The sequence below is a fragment of the Monodon monoceros genome, unplaced genomic scaffold (assembly GCF_005190385.1).
Source record: "Monodon monoceros isolate NGI ecotype Baffin Bay Population unplaced genomic scaffold, NGI_Narwhal_1 Super_Scaffold_16, whole genome shotgun sequence".
NCBI classification, from domain to species: domain Eukaryota; kingdom Metazoa; phylum Chordata; class Mammalia; order Artiodactyla; family Monodontidae; genus Monodon; species Monodon monoceros.
The window spans coordinates 8829764-8853884 of record NW_021703772.1 but is presented as its reverse complement, the minus strand read 5'-3'; the positions used below and the strand labels follow the sequence as shown (position 1 = coordinate 8853884).

Below are 24121 nucleotides of genomic sequence, written 5' to 3'. Positions count from 1 at the left end.
CAGGGCAAGCATCCTGTGGCTCCAGCCTGGGGTGGAAGCCAGGCCTTCGAGAGGAGAGAGTGGGGTTGGGAGGACGTGTGGGTGATGGGGGGGCCTTTGGGTACCACTGGAGCCCCACGGTCTTGACCACTCAGACCACAGGCCTCAGGATGCCCCACATGTGCCCACAGGTTAGGGCAGCTGGTGTTGGGGTGCTTCTGTAGAGTCGCTTGGGGGACCTGCCCACCACGGTTCCTCCTCTTTTATCGTTTTACACATCAGACCACCGTGTCCTGCCATTCAAGGTGCCATTGAGATGTTTTTTTGAAGTTTAGAAACCACATGCCACACCCAAGGCCTACAGCCGGTTTGGGATCGGAAATGGCCCTGTTCTCCGAGCCTGGGCTCACTGGCCTCTCAGAGGGGCTCGGAGCCCACTGTTCTGCCCTTCTTTTCCCACACAGGAGTGGACACACAGTGGCTGCTCAGGAAATATGAGGCCAGTTGAACTGAATTGAAGCTGAAAGTGGTTCCATCCACAGATCACAGAGGGCACTTGCCCATCAGGACCACAAGGGCCAGGAAGAGCTGGTAAGAAGCCTCTTCTGGCGGGAATCCATGTGGGCGCCGGCGCGGCAGGGAGCAGCATGGGGTCACCATGGTGGAGCTGCAGCAGCTCTGGGTGCAGGAGGCAGTGGACCCCTGGTGAAGAGTCTGGAGAGAGATAACATCTGGAAGATGCAGGATCTCAGGTTCCGGCACAGCACTGGCTGCTGTGAGGACAGCCAGGCGTCCGTGCAGCAAGTGCACCAGTGCGTTGAGCACTGCCACGCACCTCTGGCTCAAGCCCAGGCCCTGGGGACCAGCGAGTTGGAGAAGTTCCAGGACTGCCTGGCCCAGTGCACTATGCATTGCAACAACAAGGCCAAAGATTCAATGGATGCGAGGAGTAAAGAGCTTCAGGTGAAGCGGCAGCTGGAGAGTTGCATCATCCAAGTGTGTGGATGACCGCATGGACCTCACCCCAGCCATGACCAAGAAGATGAAGGAGTCTCTCGTCCACTGGGAAATAGATGTCTGCTATTGGCCATCGGGGCTGAGGGCAGGAGTCTATTTAAAAAGAGGAATGGGGGGCTTCCCTGGTGGCGCAGTGGTTGAGAATCTGCCTGCTAAAGCAGGGGACACGGGTTCGAGCCCTGGTCTGGGAGGATCCCGTATGCCGCGGAGCAACTAGGCCCGTGAGCCACAACTACTGAGCCTGCGCATCTGGAGCCTGTGCTCCGCAGCAAGAGAGGCCACGATAATGAGAGGCCTGCGCACCGCGATGAAGAGTGGCCCCCGCTTGCCACAACTGGAGAAAGCCCTCGCGCAGAAACGAAGACCCAACACAGCCAAAAATAAATAAACAAACAAACAAACAAAAAAAGAGGAATGGGGATTTGGGTCTTTAAGGAAAGTTTATGAATGAGGAAATTAAGGATGCCAGCAAGTTTCAGTCACTTGCCTCTGGACACTGGTTCCTCTGTGTTTCATTCCTAGAAAGTGAAATGGAAAACATTGGTGCTAAAATTTGGGTCAGAGATAGTACAGGAGAGTTTTTGTGAGCCTGAATTTCATGTGGCCAGGGCTTCTCCTGACAATAGGCAATCTCCCTTGTACCAAACCAGAGCCCTCCAAAGTACCAGCTTCTCTTAGTACAGAGATACCAACAGGCTGGCAGGTTCATCTGACCCACCTATGATCTGGTGGGGTGTGAGAAGAGGTGTTTCTGTTTGTTGCCAACTTCCTGTTTGCCAGAAGGATCACCACTACTTCTTCCACAAACTGTAATAAATCAAAATCCAGGAGGTCCCTAATTTAGAAGGGGAAAGGGGGCTTGTGGGGTATTGTTTCGCTTGGTTTTGTTTTACATACAAGGGCATGAAGTTATTTAAGATGCAGAGTTGGGAGAGGTAGTTTGGATAAAAATTTTGAAAGAGTCCATTTCTGGCCAGCAAGAGGTGGATATGCATTTCTTAAAATTCTCACACATGACATCTTTCAGCCTGGAGACCCTGAAAAAACGTAAGAAGCGACATCACACCGGTATGGGAAGCAAACCTTCCCTCTCACTGGCAGCCATGGTGGGCCCTGAGGCTGTCTGCAGCAGACTGACAAGACAATCTTGCAGTGACACTCACCCTTGAAGGCAAAGAGGATTTTGATTGTGCTATATGCTAGTGTTCAGGAATGAAGAGTGAAAGAGGAACTGTTGGCTGCTTAATTAATAGAGTTATGAAGTACTGGCTTTGGAAAAATCTGGTTTTCAAAGAACAGAATAGAGTGAAAGCCTGAACCCAGTATTACTTACTCTGCCCCCTGAAATAACAGAGCTCTACTGAGACAGTCCCTTGGCAACAGGAAGGTCAAGGGAGAAAAAGTCAGCAGCTCGGGGGGGGCGAGCTGTGACTCCTTTAGTGCAAAAGAAGGACCGCCTTTTTTACCAAATACCACTTTTGCCTGGGCTTTTGTGACATGTGTTCTCCTTGCTCCAGTTCTAGCACCTTATAGTTTTGATAAGGACCTTGTTACTTGAAATGATAACATAGCCTGTCTGTTTGCCGTTTCAAGACTGTGATATATTTTCCTAGTGGTTTGGTTTTAAAAATAAACAGGATTCAATTTTTCTTCCCCCCTCCAAAAAAAAAAAAAAAAGAAAGTCTCTTCCATTCCCTCTGCCTGAAAAGGAAGCCAGGTTTTTTGTCCAGAGGTCGGGTAAAGAAATCCCTGCAGGAAGTTGTGGGTGGGGAGTACAGAGGAGTGTGGCCGGGCTCAGCGAGGTTAGAGCACCAGCTCCCCGAGCCTAGGAAGGTGCAGGCTGTTATAGTTCCCCAGAAGAGCCAGGACAAGACTCCGCCTCCCCATGGAATGGCAGGATGGCCGAAGGGAGCCTCGGGCTTGAAGGGGAAAGACCACTTAACACCAAGTTCTCTGGGGCCGCGGGGATGAGCTTCGTGCCCAAGTGTTTGAAGGGACTGTTAAGTGGACACCACAGCTGTGACCAGTGTGACCTGAGACTCAGAGGCTCCTGTAAATAGTGCAGCCACTGAGGGACCCCATCCCTAGGACTTGTGCAGGTCCTGGGAGAGGGAGGGAGCCCCAGATGATGGAGCTGGAAGATCCTACAGTAAAGCTTGCTGAGTTCAGAGCAGGTGACATTCAATCTGAAGAAACAAAAGAAGCACAACACTCCTTTTGCTCCAGATCACAGAGTAAATCCGCGTGCAGTGGACTGCATGGTGCCCCTCCCCCCAAATTTATACAGAGTAAATCCGCGTGCAATGGACTGCATGGTGCCCCTCCGCCCAAATTTATACACAGAGTAAATCCGCGTGCAATGGACTGCATGGTGCCCCTCCCCCCAAATTTATACACAGAGTAAATCCGCATGCAATGGACTGCATGGTGCCCCTCCGCCCAAATTTATACGTTGAAACTCTAACCCACAATGTGACTGCTTTGGAAATAGGGCCTTTAGGAGGTGATTAAGGTAAAATGCGGTCATAAAAGTGAACCCTGATCCGACAGGATTAGTGTCTTTATAAGAAGAGACACCGGAGCTCACGTGCACGTCCTCCTCCCTCCCTCCGTCCCCACCACGTGAGGACACAGTGAGAAGGTGGCTGAGAGCTCTCATGAGAAACCACACACTGCCGGACCTTGGATGTAGACTTCAAGAACTATGAGAAATAAATTTCTGTTGTTTAAGCCCCTCAGTCTGTGGTGTTTTGTTATGGCAGCCCTGCAGGTTATACACCATTCCCTACCTAGGGATGGGTTTTGCAGCGTGCAAGAGTTTCCAGCTCCATTACATCCATTTTCATCCCTATTTTATCCATGTGGCTTAAATGTACCAGCCTCTGAAGTCAAATTTTCTTAATACTCCAAGAACCATCAGTTTGCTCCCATCAGTGCAGATGTCCATTTTCTGCCAGGTTCCCCTCCGCAAGTACTTCTGGGTCTCCTGCCCCAGGACATGCTGACAAGTCCCCCAAACGCCTGCTGGGTTTGCATTTACACGTGCTCCACTCTGCTGCACATGCTGGATTCCCATCAGTGAGAGCTGAACCCTGGCTCCCACTTTAAGTCTGTGCTGAAGACTGGAAAACGGGAAGAAAAGTGCAGCCAAGAGGCTTGTCTCTGCCATCGGAGACGGCCCTTCCCAGAATCCAGGGGCAACAACACCTGGCACATCTTGGGGGGAGGTCTGCCCACCTGTCTGGTGCCAGTACTTTGGAAACTTCCTTGACCATCCCAGACCCTTGGCCATGTGGCCTCTCTGCCCTTCAGGGAAACCCCACCATCCACTCCAAGAGCTGTGGTTTGGCCCTGGACCTCACTCAACGATTCCTGGGTCATTGGACGCCTCGTTCAGGCACCATCCATAAGGATCAGCTACTTGGATCCTCTGCACTGAGCCAGGTCAGGTCTGATAACTGCACACCTTTCCAAACCTCTCTGCAGCCTCCACTGGTCCTCACTCCTCCCTGAACGAGAAGCCACGCACACGTGTCTGTGCACCGTCGCCCGCGATGTGCAGCCCTGAGCCCCTCAGAGAGGGGTCTCTGGCAGCGGAACACACTTCACAGAGATGTTTGTTACACAGACGCACCCTGAGGTGCCTTTTGCGTGACTGTAGGTGCCCCTCAGAGCCTGAGGTCTCAACAGCCTCCCTCACAGGGTTACACTTGCTTAAGCGAGGCCCCCAGAACAAAGTCTGGCTGAGGCTTCCAGGTGAACTCAGGGCCCCTGCCCCCCGCAGCAGAAGTAACGTCAGGCTTTGAAGTGACAGGGCTTCGGAGACTTCAAAGCACCGAGGGCCACATTTAGCTCCCGATCTAGCGTCCTGTGGGCCCTCCTGCAGCGGCTTTGTGCAGAGGACACATCTCGCAGGCTTGTGGCAGGGGGTGGAGTCTGAACTGGGGCAGAGGGGCGTCTGTTTGTCCTTCCACCCCGAGCTCCCGAGTCCGCCTTGACCCGCCTGCCATAAGCTCTCCCTCAAGTGCCCACTCACAGCTCTGAGTCCTGGGCTCACTTGAGAAGCTGGCTTTGGGTGGAAAAAAGCCAGAGGCAGCTGCAGTGGTAGTTTCACGGGTTGTTGCCCCCCACCAAATATCTCTGTGGCACTTTTCTGTGGGTCTTCGAATCCTCTCCCCCCCTCGGCAGTGGGGTCTCATGGTGGCCCTGGAAGGTCACTGCGCACAGCACAGCCTACCCTCTAGGGTCAATGGAGGGTGGTCTGCTGTGGGTATCACCACCATCCCCACGTGGTTCCTACGTAGGGGCGTCCCTGTCCCTTTCTCGTGACTGTTCTGCACACCAGGCACTCCTCACACCCACACGGTTGCTCTTCTCAATTTCTTTCCTCACTGTTCTCTCACCAGAATCCTTTTTAACCTCTGTTAGTCGCTACAGGTGCCCACCAGGTGTCAGCCATTTCACGCATCTGTGCAATCACTGTTTATTTGAGGTAACAAGGCTGCTACCTCACTACAAATGTGGTTAGTATCTTGCAGCAGCTGCGTAGCACCCGTACGGTGGCTCTTAGCTTCGTAGGGTCCCCAGAGAGATTCAGTAGGAATATAGTGGCAAATGCCGTCGGTGGACCAGCATTCTCCATGCAAATGTTCCCTGGGGAGGGTCAGTCCTTGCCCCTGAGGGGATGTGGCCCAGATGTGGGTGGCTTCTGGGTCAGCAGAAGATGGCTGTTGAATCAGCCTTCTCAGGCTGCCATAACAACATACCACAGACCTGTTGGCTTTCACAACAGTTCTGGTGGCTGGAAGTCCAAGATCAAGGTGCCAGCAGGGTTGATGTCTGCTGAGGGCTCTCTCTCTGCATTGCAGAGGGCTATCTGCTCACTGTGTCCTCGTGGAGCTCCCATTCAGTGCATGGGGCAGGAGGAAGCGAGCACTCTGGTGCCTCATCCTATGAGGGCACGAATCCCGTCGTGAGGGCTCCACCCTCAGGACCTCATCTTAAGGAGACACTTAGGAAGATACTTAGGAAGAAACCATCACATTGGGGGTTAGGGCTTCAACATATGTCTTTGCGGGGAGACACAGTTCAGTCCACAGCAGCCATCAAGGAGCAAGGATGCCCCCAGTCATCCCTTGGCACCCAGGCCACAATGGGGCTGTGCTCAGGACTGTGGGGGACTCAGGAGGACGGGGTGGCCCAGGCCAGCGCCTGGCTGTTCACATTCTCCAGGAGCTCTGGATAGGTTCGTAGGATTCACATGGGATGAGCCATGAAGGAAAACTCAGATATAACCTGGGAGAAACGGACTCACTCTGTGGGTGGTCAGAGAAGGGAGCGGTCATCAGTGGAGGACTTCTGGAGAACTGGCTCTGTGTCTTCAGCCTGTTAGTGGTCACCAGGTCTCCTGAGCTGGGCCACACAATGTGTGCACAGGACTCAGGGCCTTTGGAGGCAGCTCCAGTGTCATGGTGGTGGTGGGACAAGATGGCAGGAGCAGGGTGGAGTGGACTCAGAGCTGGAGGGACCACAGCCTGTGGGGTCTGTGTGGCCCAGTTGCTGTCCCAGAGAACCAAGTACCCAAGTGGATGTGAGGGCTACATTTAGACCCTGCAGGGTCTGGCTCCTGGCCACGTGGGACAGGCCCCAGCTGTGCTCCTGGGACAGGCCAGAGGGTGGATCTCTGTGCTCCCAGACTCCGTGTCCAGGTGGCTTCTTCGACATGGTCCCTTCATAGTTCCTTTGACCAAGATTATTGGGTCACCTGACAAGGGCCATCAGCAACCAGCTCTTCTCTGAGGTCAATAAGGGTAGCCCAAGACAAGGTCACTCAGCATCATCGAATCTATTTATTTGGCAAATCAGATTATTCAAATTAGTTTTCCAGTTAATTGTCCTAGGTTCACACATGTACATATACCCTGTGTATCTCAGATTTTTCCAGATTAGGAGTACAAATAAGGCCAGACAACGTCCCTAAGCCTCCACTGGTTTTAGTAGTGAAAATTTCAGCCTCTTCCACAACTAAGTTCAGCCGTCCCTAACTCACTGACTGCCACTTGCTGCAGGGTGGGCCCTGGATGCAACAGCACAGTAACCTTAACCCTGACCCTCTGCCCCTTCTGTGCCTGCTGGGCCTGACGACTTAGCCCAGAGTGTGGACCCTCCTGTAGAGCAGCCTAGCCTGCAGCTCCGGGCCTGTGCCCACTCCCACAGACCCTGATGGGTCCTCTGTGACATGCAATCCAGGATGGGTCCTCATGGAGAGAGAGAAGAGGCCCATCTCCTCCCCCTAGCGTGTTGGGATCAGTCAGCGGTTCCCACGGCTCACCTCCACAGTTGTCACATCAACCCCAGTGTGCCGCATCCTTCCAAGGACCTACAGCTAATAGTTACGCAGCTTGTGAGTCTATACTCCCCTCCGGCCCTCTGTCGCCTGGCTCGGCAGAGCCATGCTGCCCACAAGACAAGACTGTATGTTTGCAGACATCACTGGGGATGATGGGTCATCAGGGCCCCACCATCCCTTTCCTCTTTAGAAGCCTGTCTGGCCCTAAGCACACTGGTAGATACAACTGCAGCATGAACCGTGCCACTCAGCTCCACTGGGCAGGCTCCCAGCTCCCAGTGCAAAGAGAGAAATTGGAGGTGGGCGGTTCCTAACTCCACCCACCCATGGGCTCTGACCCCATCCAGCCCAGTGTCCTGCTGGATACATGTCTGGCTTTCTGAGACTAGCACGAGTGTGCCTTGGCCCAGGATGGCCATGGGACTGTGCAGCCTGTAGGCAGGTGGAGGAGTGTCCAGGGCTTGGAGCAGCTGGGCGGGACTCATCTCTGGGTCTGCGGAGCTCCTGCCCCTGGCTGCCGGTTCATGGAGGCCCAGTCTGAGGGGCGGGAGCCTCTGGTCCTCTGCACCCATTTCTACCCTTTCTTCCTCACCCTTCCCTCCAGCCCCACAGAGTGCCACCTGACCACTGACCGCAGGGGAGGGGGGAGAAGGTGGGGCTTCTGCCCTTATATGGCTCTCAGTCAAATTGAGGATTCTCAGACAGGAAGCCGCTCTGCCCTCCATCCTTCCTGCTGGTCTCACACCCCAACCCCCAACCCCCAACCCCTCACAGAGCCCCAGCGCTTCAAGCCTGAGACTGTTACCCAACCTCACCTCCTCCTTCCTCAGGGTTTTATCTAAATCGCCCTCTTCCCCCCCCACAGTCACCCCTCCCTTCCGTCCACCGCTTAGCGGTGGACACCTCTTCTCCTGCAGGTATAAGGCGGTTGCTTCTCTTCCTAAAGTACCCCCCCCCACCGTTCACATTGTCTCATTTGTTACTTCTCATCCCACTCACTCCGTCTTGCAAACCACCCCACAATTTATCCTGATCACCATTTCACTCTCCAGAGGCTGAGTCAGAGGCAGGCTTTCAGCTGCCACCACTGCACCTTCTCTAGAGCATGAGAGAAGCCCAGTCCAAACTATGATTCAATCGTTTACAGTTTCCAACGAGGAACTGCCAAGAGCCCTGTGTCGTCAAGATGGTTCCTCTATTCCTGGCTGCCTCATCTTCTCCCTCCCAGCCACTGGATGGGGACATCTCTGTGGACGGTGCCACCGTGGCCAGCTGCCCAGCCAGGACTCAGGTGGGCAAGACAAACACTTTGTTCTCCTCTGGCTGAACCGAATCAAGCCTGATTCCTTCTCATCATTCTCAAGGAAACTAAACCTAATCAACAACATTGCAGCCTGTTCAAGAGAGCAAACTGGTCATGTCCAGGAATTTCCCACTCCCAGGCTTGTCTCCACTGCCTCTCCTCCCCCTGGGCCAGAGCTCAAACTCCACGCAGTGGACGCCCCAATTGCAATGCGGGAGGGGCTGCCCAATTCCGGCCCTTGGCCTGTCTCCTACCTTTCCCAGGTATATCCTGCCCCCTCGTGGCTCTCAGGTGTCACCAGCGCCTTTCCGCTCTGTCCCCACTATTTTCACAAAGTGTCCACAGCATCACAAAGCCTAGTCCACACCAGCCCACCTCAGTCCCTCTGCAGCTTTGTCCTGGGCACAGGAAGGTTTGGCTGGCCTTCCAGGCTTTTCCAAGGCCCATAGAAAACTCGGGGCTCTCTGCACATACTTGCTCTCCCCAGTCACACATTCTGCTGGCATCTCTGTGAGGTCATGGGCCAACAGAGCTCCAGAAGAGACCAGAAAGTACAACTGCTCCACGCCGGGATCCCCAAACCAAAAAGGAGCTTGGTCCATCCCTCCCACTCCACCTCTCCTCCATGCCAACCCTCTTGATTCTCTCTCCTAACTCCTCTCTCTCTTCCTTTCCAGAATCTTCTAGCCTAACAGAAGGACAGAGGAGAGCTGGGAAACAGCCTTATTCAGATGGTCTCATTCTCAATTCTTCCAACCTCATGCTTTTTAGGCTTAGAAATCAAGAGTTCACCTGGGTCTTAAGTTCTTCAGAGCTCCCCAGACACTGAGTGGTCTATATCAAGTTGTCTGGGTGCTGGGGAAAGGGTTTGGGGTCACAGTGAGCAAAGATGGCATTCAAGTGAGCATCAGAGGGATGGCACACCAGTAAATGTGCCATGTGTCAGCCCCCCCATATCAGAGCCCTAGGAAGAGGTATCTGCTATGGAATTCAGACTGAGGTTTCCTTCCTCCAAGCACAGCTTTCTTCCCTTAGCCACAGTGGTCATGGAATTCTGGAGGACCAGCTGGACCCTGGAAGGTTGGTGGGCCATCATGTCCATGCGGAATTCTTTGATGACAAAGTAGTAGCAGAAAACATCCAAGCAGCAGTTGACATTGGAGAAACACATGGACAATTGCAGGAACAAGATGATGTTCTGCCTGGCTCTGCACTCCACGATAAAGCCATTCCTCACCAGGAACTGCAAGAGGAAACTCAGGTGGACTGGGAGAAAGGAGATCACAAAGACAGCCAGACTGGCCGCGATGGTCCAGATACAGGCCTTCTGCTGGACCCAGTCCTGGGTGTGGTCCCGACGGGCGACCAGAATGCAAATGCTCCTGGAGGAGCAGAAACCCATGATGCTCATGGGAAGAAGGAAGCCGAAGACCTCAAGAGGGAAGAAGACCTTGGCACTCCAGGTGCCGTCAGACATGTTGTGGAAGCACGTGTAGTTTTCCACTTTCCCATGGAAGCTATAGATAGGGGTGCTCCCCACCCACACCAGGACCCAGATGGTGCAGCAGATCCCAAAGGTCTTCCTGGGGGACCGGAGGTGGCTGACCAAGAGCGGGTACCGGATGGCCAAGAATCTGTCCAGGCTGATGAAGCAGACAGTAAAGATGCTCCCATACATGCTAATGAAGTAGAGGCACTCCACGAGGGTACAGAAGGGCAGAAGGGGAGCCTTCACGTGAGACAGGGCCATCTTGAATGGCAGAGAGAACACCAGCAGCAGGTCGAAGACCGCCAGGTTGATCATGTAGATGGAGGTGGCAGCATAGCAGGGCCACCTCTTCTTCAGGAAGGAGCTGAAGCCTCGGATGGCGAGCAGATTGAGGAGCAGACCGAGGAGGAAGGTAGGGGTGTGGACAGCCAGCTGCACGGTTTTCATCAGCACCTCCACGTCATGGAAGGAGCAGTTCTCACTCTGGCTTCGCTGGCTCATGTTCCTTCCTACAACGTCAACGGTAGATGAGATGAAGGTCCTCTTACTCTCTAGAACTGATGGATTCACACGACTTGGTCAAGAATCATAAACATGACCCCTTTCTCACACAGCAATCTATGCTCTTTGAATAACGATCAGAAAACACAGGACGAAAAATTACCTCAAAATCTGTGGCCCAGATAGAACCACTGTTACTTTACGTATATGTGTGTGTATGTGCATATATATATATATATGTACGTATATGTATGGGTATATATATATATATATATAAAGTATATATATAATTCCAGACTCTTTCTGTACACATACACACACGTGTGTGCCTTTATCTTTAATAAAAACAGAATTGTGCACAAGCAACTGTCCCTTTTTTTCCAATCAGAAGTCTTTCTGTTGAAAGTAGTAACAACAACATAAGCCCTGACCCAAACTGGTTTCATCAAAGAGTGAATTTCACAGAACTGGAAACATGAAAACTAGGGCAGGGCTGACTTGAGCTGCAGATCGTACAGCTTCAAATGCTCTTTTCAGGACCCAGCTCCTCTTTATATGTTGCCCCTCTGCTCCACCCCACCCCCACGCCTAAGGCTGGACAGAGCTCACCCCACCCCCGAATGTAGGGCTGGTGGCAATCAGGGCATCACATTCCCCTGGACACTGTCATCGGTCCATTTATAGGTCCAGGGATGAACAATAGACCCAGAGGCAATGAAAAGCAATGAAACTCTTGCTTGGGTTTCTAGGAAGGGGGTTGGGGCTTTGGAGTTGGGAGGATAAAGTCTGAAGCTGCTAAAGCCTCTTGTTCTCCGAGGAGAAAACCAGACAGAAATTGGAGAAACATGGAAGAAAGAACATTCCCAGAGGGAATGAAGTAAGGGCTTGAGGTCTCCTCAAGGCAAAGAAAGGCCTTTGGACAGGTAGAAAATTAGAGCTGGCCTCAGGGACAAGATGATCAAGGCTGCAGCTGTGGCTGCAGATGGAAGCTGGAAGCCAGCAGAGAGAGGGAAGTCACAAGCCCTTGGGAAAGAAGGAGCTGAGTACTTTTAAGACCCTATAGAGAATGCCATTCCAAAACCCCCTCTAACTGCTAGCAAAAAACAAAACAAAAAAGCACATTTATCTCTCATCCATTGAGCACTATATATAGTAAATATGTAATATACATTATTTGATTTGGTGGCTTTCCAAAAATTCTACATTTTCCTATGTGCTAACTTTTCTTATAGGTTTATGTCATGAGAGATCTAGGAAAATGTATTTGCTCATATCCAAAGCTCCAGACTCCTGTGGTCTGTGTGAATGGCACCTCCTGAAGGTGTGCAGCATAAGCCCCAGGTGCACCTGCCCCAACACTAGGGTGCCTGGAATAAATTAACTGCAGGCTGGCAGGCTGCCCCCTCCCAAAAACATGCCGAACTATCCACCAAGAGCATCTCAAACAATAGCTAGAATAGTTTGGAACCGACAAGATAAATTTCAAAAATGGTGAGAAGGGGCTTCCCTGGTGGCGCAGTGGTTGAGAGTCCGCCTGCCGATGCAGGGGACGCAGGTTCGTGTCCCGGTCCGGGAAGATCCCACGTGCCGCGGAGCGGCTGGGCCCGTGAGCCATGGCCGCTGAGCCTGCGCGTCCGGAGCCTGTGCTCCGCAACGGGAGAGGCCACAACAGTGAGAGGCCCACGTACCACAAAAAAAAAAAAAAAGAAAAGAAAAATGGTGAGAACGGGCAAGAACCCAATTCGATCCAACTGAAAGGTGTTGCAGCACCAAAGAGGAAGACTCATTTGGCTCAGAGAAGTCACCTTCAACATCAGAAACAGCAGAAAACCAAGAACCGCAAAGATAAGAACAAATACAAGCTTGTGCTTAAAGAGATTCGACAAGACTGCAAAAAAAGGAACTTGGGCATCTGTTTTTGGCTGGGTCATGCTCAGGCAGACTCCATGGGTGAACCCAGCGCACATCGCTGATGATTCAAAGATTAGAACTGAAGTGGCCAAGAAAAAAGTCGGTGATGCTCAGAGATAAACCCAAACTCAAGCCCACAACATGGCTGAATTGAACAAACCGATGCAAAACAGAGAAAAATGGCCTGACGGAAAGCATCCATTCTAGGATGCTGGGATTTGTCTGAATTGATTGTACCAGGTGTTTGTGTGGAAAAGAGACAAAACTCAGCTATCAGCGTCCTTCAGCAGCACGATCCTAAAGGTCACATTTGAATTGCTGAATTACTTCATTTTTTAAAAATACTTATTTATTTACTTGGCTGTGCCGGGTCTTAGTTGCGGCGGTCTCTTAGCTGTGGCATGTGGGATCTAGTTCCCTGACCAGGGATTGAACCCAGGCCCCCTGCAATGGGAGTGAGGAGTCTTAACCACTGGACCACCAGGGAAGTCCCCTGAATGACTTCAAATGGGGGCTTTTCAAACGGTAATTTTTGAAGCTAGAAAAGCACTCTGTGGACTAGCAAAAAGAAATTAGGTTGAAAAAAATACTTCCAGCTAATGGTAGAGTGAGCAGAAACTCTAAAAAATTAATCCTCTGAATTCCCTCTGAAAGTTCAAGGAAACCATCTTTTAAACAATCTTTTTTATAAAATGATCAGGAACTTCACTGGAATAAGATAAAAAGGCTTCAGGCTGCAGCAAGAGATAAAATACTCATTTTTTTCTCAAAGATGGGCTGCCAGTAAAAACCAATCTACTTGGTAGTAGGAGCCAGCAACCTCCCCACTCTTGATCCGTTGCCTGGGGCTGTCGATAGCTCCTGTTACGGTCAACTCAGGGACCCACTGCAACCAACTGACCGCAGTGTAAGGTGGGTGGGTGGGAGGCTGTGAAGTGGATGCTTAGACAATATTAGACATTTGACAGATTTACTAGGGGAAAGGCCTGTGAGGGATAAAGGGAAAGGGATAGGCATGGACAGGGAGAGCCCTCAGACCACAGTGCAGCTCTGAGAATGATGGGCCAGGTCGACGGAGGGTCCCTAAGCACAAGTTGCCCATTGGAGAAGTTCCACATCTAGCAGGAATTTCCCAGGACCAGTGCTTCCATGGAGCCCAGTCGTTAGCTAGAAGCAGCCCAAGGTGAGCATGGCCCCAGCTGGGCTGTCAGTCACCAGGGCCCTGGTCCCAGCCTCATGCTAGGAAGGAAATAGAATGAATGGGGAAAGGTCATGGGTCAAGCAAATCGGGTCTGTGAATAGACGTGAAGGGCCTGAGAGGACCTTTGTTAACCACCAGCAGCTTATGCCTGAGAGGTGGGGCTGCACTGAAATGAACAGCAGAGAAGATGAGAACTTGGGTTAGAGGAGCCACGTCTCACGCAAAATTTTTGGAAAGAAAACCACTCCCAGATGTCCCACTTATACCTTTAAATGTCATTAATACGGAACCTTACAAACATCTGTGAACAAACCAACCCAGTCTCCTGGAAAACTCTCTGGAAAAATAATTAATACCAGAAAAGTTTTGAGGGAGAAAATTTGAGCAACACGAATTCCGTGCCCAACTGGGTGGCTGTTCAGGTGTGAAGATCATAGAAAGCCACACTCAGGTATGTGTGGCTTCCAGGAGAAAACTGCCTCCAGGAGGCAAAACTTTAGATCTCCAAGAGATACTAACCATAAAGGATGCAAACATCTAGGTGGGAAAGCTTGGAGCTGAGCATTAAAAGCAGGAGACTGGAAAGAGAATGAAGCTATGATGAATATAGTTAAAGATTTAAAAGAAAAAACAGTAAAAGAGATCATCCATGTCTTTAAAAAAAGACAAGCTGTAATACCTCAGATAAATTAACAAAGAAGGAAGATGTTCTTGGATTGAAGGAGGCAGGGGTGGTGGAGAGTACTGGAACACAGGTGGAGCAAATACTCTGTAAAACGAAAGTAAAAGTCATTGTTCTGGGGCTTCCCTGGTGGCGCAGTGGTTAGGAATCCGCCTGCCAATGCAGGGGACGCGGGTTCGAGCCCTGATCCGGGAAGATCCCACATGCTGCAGAGCAACTAAGCCCGTGCACCACGACTACAGAGCTTGCGCTCCGGAGCCCACGAGCCACAGCTACTGAGCCTGCATGCCACAACTACTAAGCCCACGAGCGTAAAGCCTGGGCTCCGCAACAAGAGAAGCCGCCACAATGAGAGGCTCGTGCACCGCGGCAAGGGGTAACCCCTGCTCGCCACAACAAGAGAAAGCCTGCGTGCAGCAACGAAGACCCAAAGCAGCCAAAAATAAATAAATAAATTTATTTTTTAAAAATGAAGAATACACTTTATAAAAGAAAGTCATTGTTCTGTTTTTTTAAACGTGAATTTTACAGAAAGCATATGTTTTTGTTTTTGTTTTTGTTTTTTGCGGTACGCGGGCCTCTCACTGTTGTGGCCTCTCCCGTTGCAGAGCACAGGCTCCGGACGCGCAGGCTCAGCGGCCATGGCTCACGGGCCCAACCGCTCCGCGGCATGTGGGATCCTCCCAGACCGGGGCACGAACCCATGTCCCCTGCATCGGCAGGCGGACTCTCAACCACTGCACCACCAGGGAAGCCCTGTACGATTTTTTTAAACCTTGAAGTAACCACTTACTATTACAAACAGGATGCTTATCCTCAAAATCACTAAAAAAGATAAAAGGAAACAAAGAAATCAGACAAAATAGCAAAGAAGTAAATAGAATGGGAAAAAGTACCTAAGCATAGAAATCACAGCAATAAATATGAAAATTTCAAAATACTTAAATTAACCAACATTTTCAGTTCAATTACAAAATAAAATTCGACTCTTTGTTGCTTATAAAGGACACACTTACTTAATGACAGAGAAATATTCAAAGTAAAAGTCCCACGATGAGATAGAGGACAAATATAAACAAAAGGAAAGTCAGAGTGGCAATATTCATACCTAGCACTGTAGAATTAACAATAAAACTACATATCAGGATTAAAAAGTTTATTTTATATTAATGAAAGAAAGATCTTAAAGGTAAATATAGTAATCTTATGCACTGAAGGTTGTTGTATAAAAGTACATAAAGTACGATTGTTAAAATTCAAGAGCCATTGGCAAAGGTATGGTAGTGTCAGATTTTAATATACTATAGATTTGAACAGATCGAGTTGGCAAAGTATAAATTAGAATATATAATTATATAAATAGTATAATGAATATAATTTAATTAATAGCTCTTAGATTTGATTTTAAATAAATAGGCAATCCACATTTTTCTCAAGTATCCAAGAAACAGTTGTCAAGATGAATTACCTGCCTAGCAAAAACAAAACCTTCCATTAAAAGAAAAGCAGAAATTGGGGACTTCCCTGGTGGTCCAGTGGTTAAGACTTCACTTTCCAATGCAGAGGGTGCAGGTTCAATCCCTGGTCGGGGAGCTAAGATCCCACATGCCCAGAGGCCAAAAAACCAAAACATAAAACAGAAGCAGTATTGTAATATAAATAAGAAGGCAATGTAAGCTTAGATAGAGAAGAGAGAAAAAATGAGAAAAAATGACCTTATTACTTGTGTGCTAATCCATTTTAAAACCTTGAAGTAGTTGAAAATTTAGGGGCAAAACATAATTTACTACAAGTAATACGAGTTAACCCAAGTAGTATTGATTAGATCAACAACCATGAATGAAACTGAGAATGTTATCAAAGAATAAACAGTTTCTAACATAATTTTGTTTGGCTCTAGCATATTTTAAACTTCAAGGTCGAGATGATTCTCATACTCTGTAAACAATTTCAGAACATAAGATAATAATAATGAATTTCTGTTATGAAACTAATTTACCCAAATACCAAAACTTGACAAATGTAGCACAAAAGAGAAAAACAATTGCTCAAATGCATGTATGAATATAGATGCAAACATCTGAGTTACAATATTACCAAATAGAACTCAGTATATTAAAATTATAAATCATCGTTTTACCAAGTCAGATTTACCAACGTAAGGCCTTTTCAATGTCAGGAAATTTGTTGATACTGTGCGTTACGTCATCACGGCAAAAACGAAAAGCCATCTCGTTGTATGATAGTTTTTCCACAAAAGTCATTTAGATGAAGGAATAGGATACTTCTTACAACACCTGATAAAGAGTAACCTGTTCACTTTAATAGCCAACTTTACATTTAATGGTTAAAAAAAAAAAAAGAGGCATTCTTGTTGAAATTGGACACTTGCCAACTCCCAGAAGTTCCAAATAATGTGCTAGACAATTAACAGAACCCAGAAGAAGAAATGAGGTATTCCCCTGAATCGATAATGCAAATGGAAATCTTAGTCAATAAATGATGTTGAGACTATCAGTGAACAATTCGGGGGTAAAAACAACTTTCAGATCCTCATCTCACACCAAGTAGCAAAAGAAATTCCAAATTCATCAATAAATTAAATTTCAAAAAAATCAAATCATAGAAAAACTAGATGAAAAATTAGTGGTCAATTTATAAAAGCCAGTGGAGGGAAAGAAAAGCTCTTTGTCAGAATGGCTGAAAAGCAAAAGAATCAGAAAACAGACAGGACAGGTTTGAGTGCACAAAATTAGAAAATTTATTTTTGTTAAAAAAGTTTAACAGGGCTTCCCTGGTGGCGCAGTGGTTGAAAATCTGCCTGCCAATGCAGGGGACACGGGTTCGAGCCCTGGTCTGGGAGGATCCCACATGCCACGGAGCAACTAGGCCCGTGAGCAACAACTACTGAGCCTGCGCGTCTGGAGCTTGCGCTCCGCAACAAGAGAGGCCGCAACAGTGAGAAGCCCGCGCACCGCGATGAAGAGTGGCCCCAGTTCGCCACAACTAGAGAAAGCCCACGCACAGAAACGAAGACCCAACACAGCCAAAAATAAATTAAAAAAAAAAAAAAAAAGTTTAACATCAGATAATATACTGGAGGAAAGGAAGTACAACAAATAGGTTAAATGATGTTCCTTCTCTATGAAGAATATTAAAAAATGTGTAACATCAAGACCCACAATAGATAAACAGGCAAAGGACACAAATAATTCCCATAAGATTTACTAAGAAATAAAATTTTTGCTTATATAATCAAAGAAGCTGGCAAGGGTTCCGTGAAAGTCACCAATATACTGGTGAGTATACACAAAAGTACCCAACCTTGGGATGTTGATAACTTATATTACAAGCCCTAGAAATCTTATTAGTCTTTCATTCAGAGATTCTAAAAATTTACCTTAAGTAAATTATGCAAAAGAAGGAAAAAATATGTACAGAAATATGTTCACTTTAATATTTTTTTCTGATAGCAAAAAATACACGCATGCATTTAAATGTCAACAAGAGCTTAATTTCACTACGGTAAATCTAGTCAATGGAAAATTTTTGTCTGCCTATGTTATGTTTATACTGACTACATTAAATAAGAAACCCACAAACTACAGAATTATACATTCAGAATGACTTCAAATACGATTTTAAAAACCCACACAGAGGGAAAAAATCCTAGAAAAAGTTTCCAAATACCAAACGTTGGTTGCATTCTAACAGTTAGATGGGGGGTGATTTTTAAATCTTTTATCTTTATCTCACTGTTTTGTGTGTGTGTGTATTTTTCTAATGATAAAATGAAAACAATTGAAAAATTGTTTAATGCATTAAATGCTGGGGAAAAAGAAGAAAAATAAGAACAGCTTTTGACTTTCCCTTAAAAGAAGCAACATCTGGGTGTGTGCTTGAGGCAAGGTGGGAGCGGAAGGGAGGTTTACACAGAATTTAAAGGAATGCATTGAACTAACAGATGCTCAGTTGATGAGGCATAAATCTTGCCAGGTCAAAGATTTCAACATGGAGTGTCAGAGGGACTTGGGAACAAAGTCTGAAGTGACAGAGAATTGGACAAGTGAGGAAGCTGGTGCCACCTAAGCGACCGGAGAACAGGCACAAGAGCCCGATACCCGACAAAAAGCAAAGTTTCCTCAGTCCGCAGGTCAGCCATCACATCGTGAAAATTGTGCATAAGGAGGAAAGAAGAATATGAAAGAGGCTTAAAATGCCAGATGAACATTGAGTGCCAGAGAGTGGGTGAAGGGGAGGGAAGACGTTTAAACACAAAGTTCAGAGAGCTATTAGTAGAAACAAATGTGGACATTAAAATTTAACTATTTTCTAACGTGGGTATTTAGGTTAAATTGTCTTGTCTATTTTAAAGGGACAAAGGAAGAGAAAATTCACAGTAGACACTGAAAGTGAAAAAAAACTGCAATGTCTCAATATAGAAAGCAGATGGGCAACCCCATGGAGGTTTAGACAAATGTAACAATTATAATAAAAATTATAATACTCCCTAACAATTATATTAACTATAATACTTCTTATCAAAGGGGGAAGCCGATAAAATATTAAAACTCAATCATCTTGTGCCAATAAGAAACACACAAAAAACCAAAAAGGCATAGATAGAGTAAAATGATAAGATAATCTATGGATTATCAGGCACACAGAACGCTAGGAAAGAAGGAAATATGACAAAATAATTCTTTTTAGTAAAAAGAACTGAGAGAGTAACACAGAAACCCCACAAGGTAAATGTTATAGTAAACAATTAATACGTAAAATTTATGTTCCAATGAGCATAGCCAAGAAATCCATGATGGGAACAAGCAGAAATACAAAACAAAGTAGAAATAGAAATATAATTGTACGTAGAGACCTTAATGCTCCCCTCTTAGAATATCACAGATCAAGTAGGCAGAGCTGTTTAGAGCCCAATGAATAAGGCAGAACTAGCAGATTGGTGAGAACTACGTCATAAATCAACGGAATACACTCTCTTGGGGAGAGGACAAGTGTCTTTCAACAAACTCATCCCATTCCTGAGCCCAGCCAAGGACTCCAAGGCAATGGCAATTCCACTCTTCTGTTCTCAGATCCATTTGCTGCAGCACCGCGATAGTAATAATATATAATAAGCATTTTTATGCATTCTCTTAGCAGTCTCTTAGGTAATGTGTCAAAGATAAAATCAGAAGTACATTACTGAAATATTGGAAAGGAACAAATATTTATATATAAAACACAGATGCAGTCACCGCTGAAAGGAAAATAATTCCTAAGTAGTCTCGTAAACAGGAAGACAGTGACAAACGAGGTGAACCCCGGCTACACTCGGAAAATCTAGAAGAGGAGCGTGGCGGACCTGTGACAAGTGGCCCTTGCGCTGCTCTGACCACCCAGGCACCAGAGGCTGTATGTCTGCAGGGGCTGCATGCGGAGGGACTGGGAATGTAAAGGAAGGACTAGGGTTGTTCATAATCTATAAAATAATAGACATATCAGCGTCTCCAAGGCTCAAGACAAGCTCCACTGTGTGACTCCACAGGGCCACAAAAGAAACGGTTTCCAGGTGCTGTAAAAAGTAGATCTATCTTGCTACCAGAAGTCGGAGAGCAGACCAAACGGTCATGTAATGAGCTCTCTGTCCCCAGAGGTATGCAAGCAAAGGCAGAATATCTGTTTATTCAGAATGTTGTCAAGAAAATTCATGTATATGAGAGGTTTTCTTTTTAAACCCTGAAATAGAATATTCTGTCAATATATTGTTTTCTAATGTTTAGTGAAGAGGAGAGAAAACATCTCGTACAGGATAAAAGACTGGGCTGGGAGTCCAGAGGCCCCTGTTCTGCTCCTGGCTCTCTCTGGCTGTGGGGCCTCTGTCTGGGTTCTCTCATCCAAACAGCACTGCCCAGCCCTGGGGTCCTGGAGCCCGTGGCCTCACCAAGGGGCTCTCTTACTGCCAACTCGGCCCCATTCTGGGCTGTGATTCCTGCAGCTGTCAGGGCCCAGTCTGCCTACATCTTCAAGGACCCAGCATCCCACTTGGGGCAGCCCTGATCCCGTGTGTGTACAGCGGGGGCATCTAAACGCAGCTGTGGCTCAGACCAAGCCAGCCTTCCTTCCTGGAAAGTCCTGGATTTTCCAGAAAACACCAGCAATGGGAAAAATGCAACTTTAGGTGGCTTACGGGCTAAGACGATGCTTCTCTCTCTCTCTTTTTTTTTTTTTTTGCGGTATTCGGGCCTCTCACTCTTGTGGCCTCTCCCTTTGCAGAGCACAGGCTCCGGACACGCAGGCTCGGCGGCCATGGCTCACGGGCCCAGCTGCTCTGCGGCATGTGGGATCTTCCCGGACCGGGGCATGAACCCACATCTCCTGCATCGGCAGGCAGACTCCCAACCACTGCGCCACCAGGGAAGCCCGGAAGATGCTTCTCTTGTGCTGCCGAATCCCTCATCCTCAGGGAGCACTCTGGTGGGAGCCAACTCAGAGATGGGAGTCCCAGCCTGGGGCTGAGCAGAGCTGGTACAGCCTGAGGGACGTCGTTTGAAGAGGAACATTCCGCAGGACCAAGTTCCTTGCCTGAAATCCCAATCTCCTCTGGGGGCGCAGTGGTGAATGCCACAGTTAGAATATGAATGTTTACTTGGATGCAGTTATCTGTTACCAGTACTGCAGTGTGAGCTGGGCTTCTGGGCACGATTAAGAAAGAACAGGACACGGGGGGATGGGGCACATAGAAAGAATCTCCGGGAGTCCAGAATTTTGCTGTAGCTGTACTCTGAGCTTGGTGGGGGTGAAATGAGACTGGGGGAGTGCAGGGGCCAGCTCAGGGACTTGAGATATGGCCCCTCTGTGCTAAGTGCTCTAAGGAGAGAACTTGGTACATTCCTGGGATGCTGTTATAATTATGCCCACTTTACAGATGAAGACAGCGGGGCTCACAGAAGTTAGAGTCTACCCAAGATCAAACAGGTGGTGAGGGGCCTCCCTGGAGCTCACATTCTGCGTCTCTCCATCTTTCCCTCACCCCATCCCCACCGGCATCATGAGCAAGAGGAGCCGGTATATTCGGGACTCCCAGCACCCCCTTCCTCACCCCTCCCAGTGCCTGGCACCACCCAACAGAGTCTGATACACTCAGACGCCCCTCCCCTCCTAAAAACCCCATCCCTTCCTCCAGTCCACTTCCCTGATCCACCGTATCATCTGATATGATGTCCCTGCTGTGGCCGGGTGGAGCTGTTAACAGCATCTGTGTGCCATTGGGGTGAGTGTCCTGTCATCCGCAAGCAACTCCGGGAAGGTGATATAACAGTCCGTCAAAAAGGGCTTATTAGGGCTTCCCTGGTGGCGCAGTGGTTGAGAATCCGCCTGCCGATGCAGGGGACGCGGGTTCGTGCCCTGGTCTGGGAAGATCCCACATGCCGCGGAGCGGCTCGGCCCGTGAGCCACGGCCGCTGATCCCGTGCGTCCGGAGCCTGTGCTCCGCAACGGGAGAGGCCCGCGTGCCGCAAAAAAAAAAAAAAAAGGACTTATTAAATGAAAGAGGGACTGAATTAACGACCTGGTCTGGGGCAGCTCCAGGGTGACAGGCGTTCCCCGTGGAGCTGAGACAGCCAGCCAGACCTGAGAGCACCAAGCCTTCCACGGAGCCCTGAGCTGCACTGTGCACATCTCTGCCCCAGCTCCACCACCCCAAGAGCGCAAAGCCCAGCCCAGGCCAGTCCTGCAGACATTTCCTGACTTCCCATTCTCCACCTCCACTCTTAAGAAAGATCTGGACTCCTCAGGGTTCTCCATGCTGCTGTATCTTCCCTCCCAGCCTCTCCGAGGGTTCGAGGATAATCTAGTTATAAGACATAACGGTATCCAAAGCTTGCTGGGTGCTAACTGGGGTGGGGAGGGGGAACAAGCACTTCCATCACTTACTGCTCTCCAGAGCCCCATGAGGAAGAAACTATTAATGCTCCCATTCCCCAGAGAGGTACACTGAGGCCAGGGAAGTTACACAGCTGGCGAGTGGCTGGCCTGGACTCCCAAGCATGGCTCTAGCCTGCCACGAGCACCCCACTCAGGGGCTGCAGGGTGATTCCTAGAGTTTGTAATCTTGGGCTCGTTGTGCTTTCCTGGCCAGATTCCAGGGCAGCAGGCAGCCAGGGCAGTGGAGGGTGGTGGCACGCAAGCCGAGCTCCCAAGGGGAAGGCTCCTGCACTGCCTACAGCGAGGTTTCCCCACTCAGGCAAGATGCTGCCACCCTGAGTCAAATCAGGAGGAAGTTGAGGGTTCGTAGAAAATGTCACCTGCAGTCAGGGACAAACCAGCCCTCCGCTGCCACTGCCGCTGTCACGGAGGCTGCCCGGGGCTGCCACTACCCCTGCCGTCTGGGAAGGCCCGCCGAATCGGGGCAGGTGTGGACAGAGCCCAGGACCCGAGGACCCGGTTGACCTCAGGAAAGTCGCCCGCAGTCCCAGAGAGCAAGGTCAGTGTGTGGTTCTGTGTGTCGGGTTTTCGGAGCGGCCCAGGGGCTATTACCTGTAGGGGGTCCAGTGCAGCCGATGGAGTTGTGAGATGTCATTTCTCCTCCCAGCTTGGTCACCAGCCTGCTCTGTCGAGAGTCACTTCCCTCTCTGGGTCTCAGCTTCCTCACCTGTGAAATGCGGGGGTGGGACCACATTCTCTTCAAGCAGCTCCGCAGCAGCCTTGTCTGGCCAAGGGGCTCCTTCTCTCGGGTCAGGACAGGGGCTCCTTCTCTCGGGTCAGGAGAGGGGCTCCTTCTCTCGGGTCAGGAGAGGGGCTCCGTGGGTCTCCCTCCTCTCTAAGTGCAGCTAGAATGCGGCCTGGGGTGGCGGACATGTTGCCAGGAAGAGGCTCTAAGTTCTTGTGTCCTCTCAGAGGGTCTGCGCACTCACTCAGCTTCCCCAAAAAAATGTCAAGAGGCACCGCCTGAGCCGAGGTGTGAGAAGCCTCTGGAAGAGGAGGGACCATCTCACGCAGCAGACATTCTGAGCTTGGCATCACACAGGGACAGCCAGCATCTGAAAAGGGCTGTCATGGCTTCCAGCGCTTCTGGGGTTTAGGATTCAGAAGTACTGCCCACAGAAAAGAAGGTGGTGCTGGACACCTTCATATTTCAGGACTTGTGGGTTGGGAAGGTCCAGCCTAGGAGACCTCAGCCCCTGCCTGCGTGTCCTCAGGGACGGTCAGCAGGGCATGCCCGCGATGTTGCTCCTTGGTCCTAGCTTCTCTGCGCCTGGCCTCCACAGGGACTTGGGTCAGCCTTGGGCTGCATCCCTCCCAAGGGCCCTGTGAGCAGAGGTTTCCCCGGGGCGGCCCATCTCCAGGGCAGGAAGAGCCAAGTGTCACCCATGGGCCCCAGGAGGCTGTCAGCAAGGAACCCGTGCAGGTTCCAGACATTCAGAAAAGTCTGGGCTGAAACGCAGCCTGGCAGATTCCGCTTCCTGCCCAGGAGGGACTAGGAGATCCCACGAAAGACTGAGGCACGGGCTGTTTCTACAGGCCTGGCAGGCCGGGGCTTTCAGGCATCTACAGGAATAGAAACTCTCCAAAGTGGGTCGGGGTGATTTATCCCAGCAGACTCTGTCTCTGTATAAACAGTAGCTTGTGTGTGACTGTGGGCGAGTCACCTGGCCCTCCAGAGCACGGGCTCCTCGTCATTCGGTGAAGAC

The 24121-nt window shown here is 49.3% G+C and overlaps 1 protein-coding gene and 1 pseudogene across 4 annotated transcripts; one reads left to right on the top strand and one right to left on the bottom strand.

The window, feature by feature from the left end:
- Positions 1 to 637: 637 nt before the first annotated feature.
- On the top strand, positions 638 to 9335 carry LOC114897005 (annotated as a pseudogene).
- Positions 9336 to 9612: 277 nt separating this feature from the next.
- GPR55 (G protein-coupled receptor 55) lies at positions 9613 to 23498 on the bottom strand. 4 transcript variants are annotated; one of them, XM_029225975.1, is made up of 2 exons: positions 22968 to 23498; positions 9613 to 10694 (listed from the first exon to the last, which is right to left on the bottom strand). In XM_029225975.1, the coding sequence occupies exons 1-2, from the start codon at positions 23107 to 23109 to the stop codon at positions 9613 to 9615; spliced, it is 1224 nt and encodes a 407-aa protein (XP_029081808.1). In that variant the 5' UTR covers positions 23110 to 23498. The 4 variants fall into 4 exon arrangements, with proteins under 4 accessions (XP_029081808.1, XP_029081809.1, XP_029081810.1 ...); XM_029225976.1 differs by having other exon boundaries at positions 9613 to 10646; XM_029225977.1 differs by having other exon boundaries at positions 9613 to 10646; positions 23083 to 23498.
- Between the last annotated feature and the right edge of the window lie 623 nt (positions 23499 to 24121).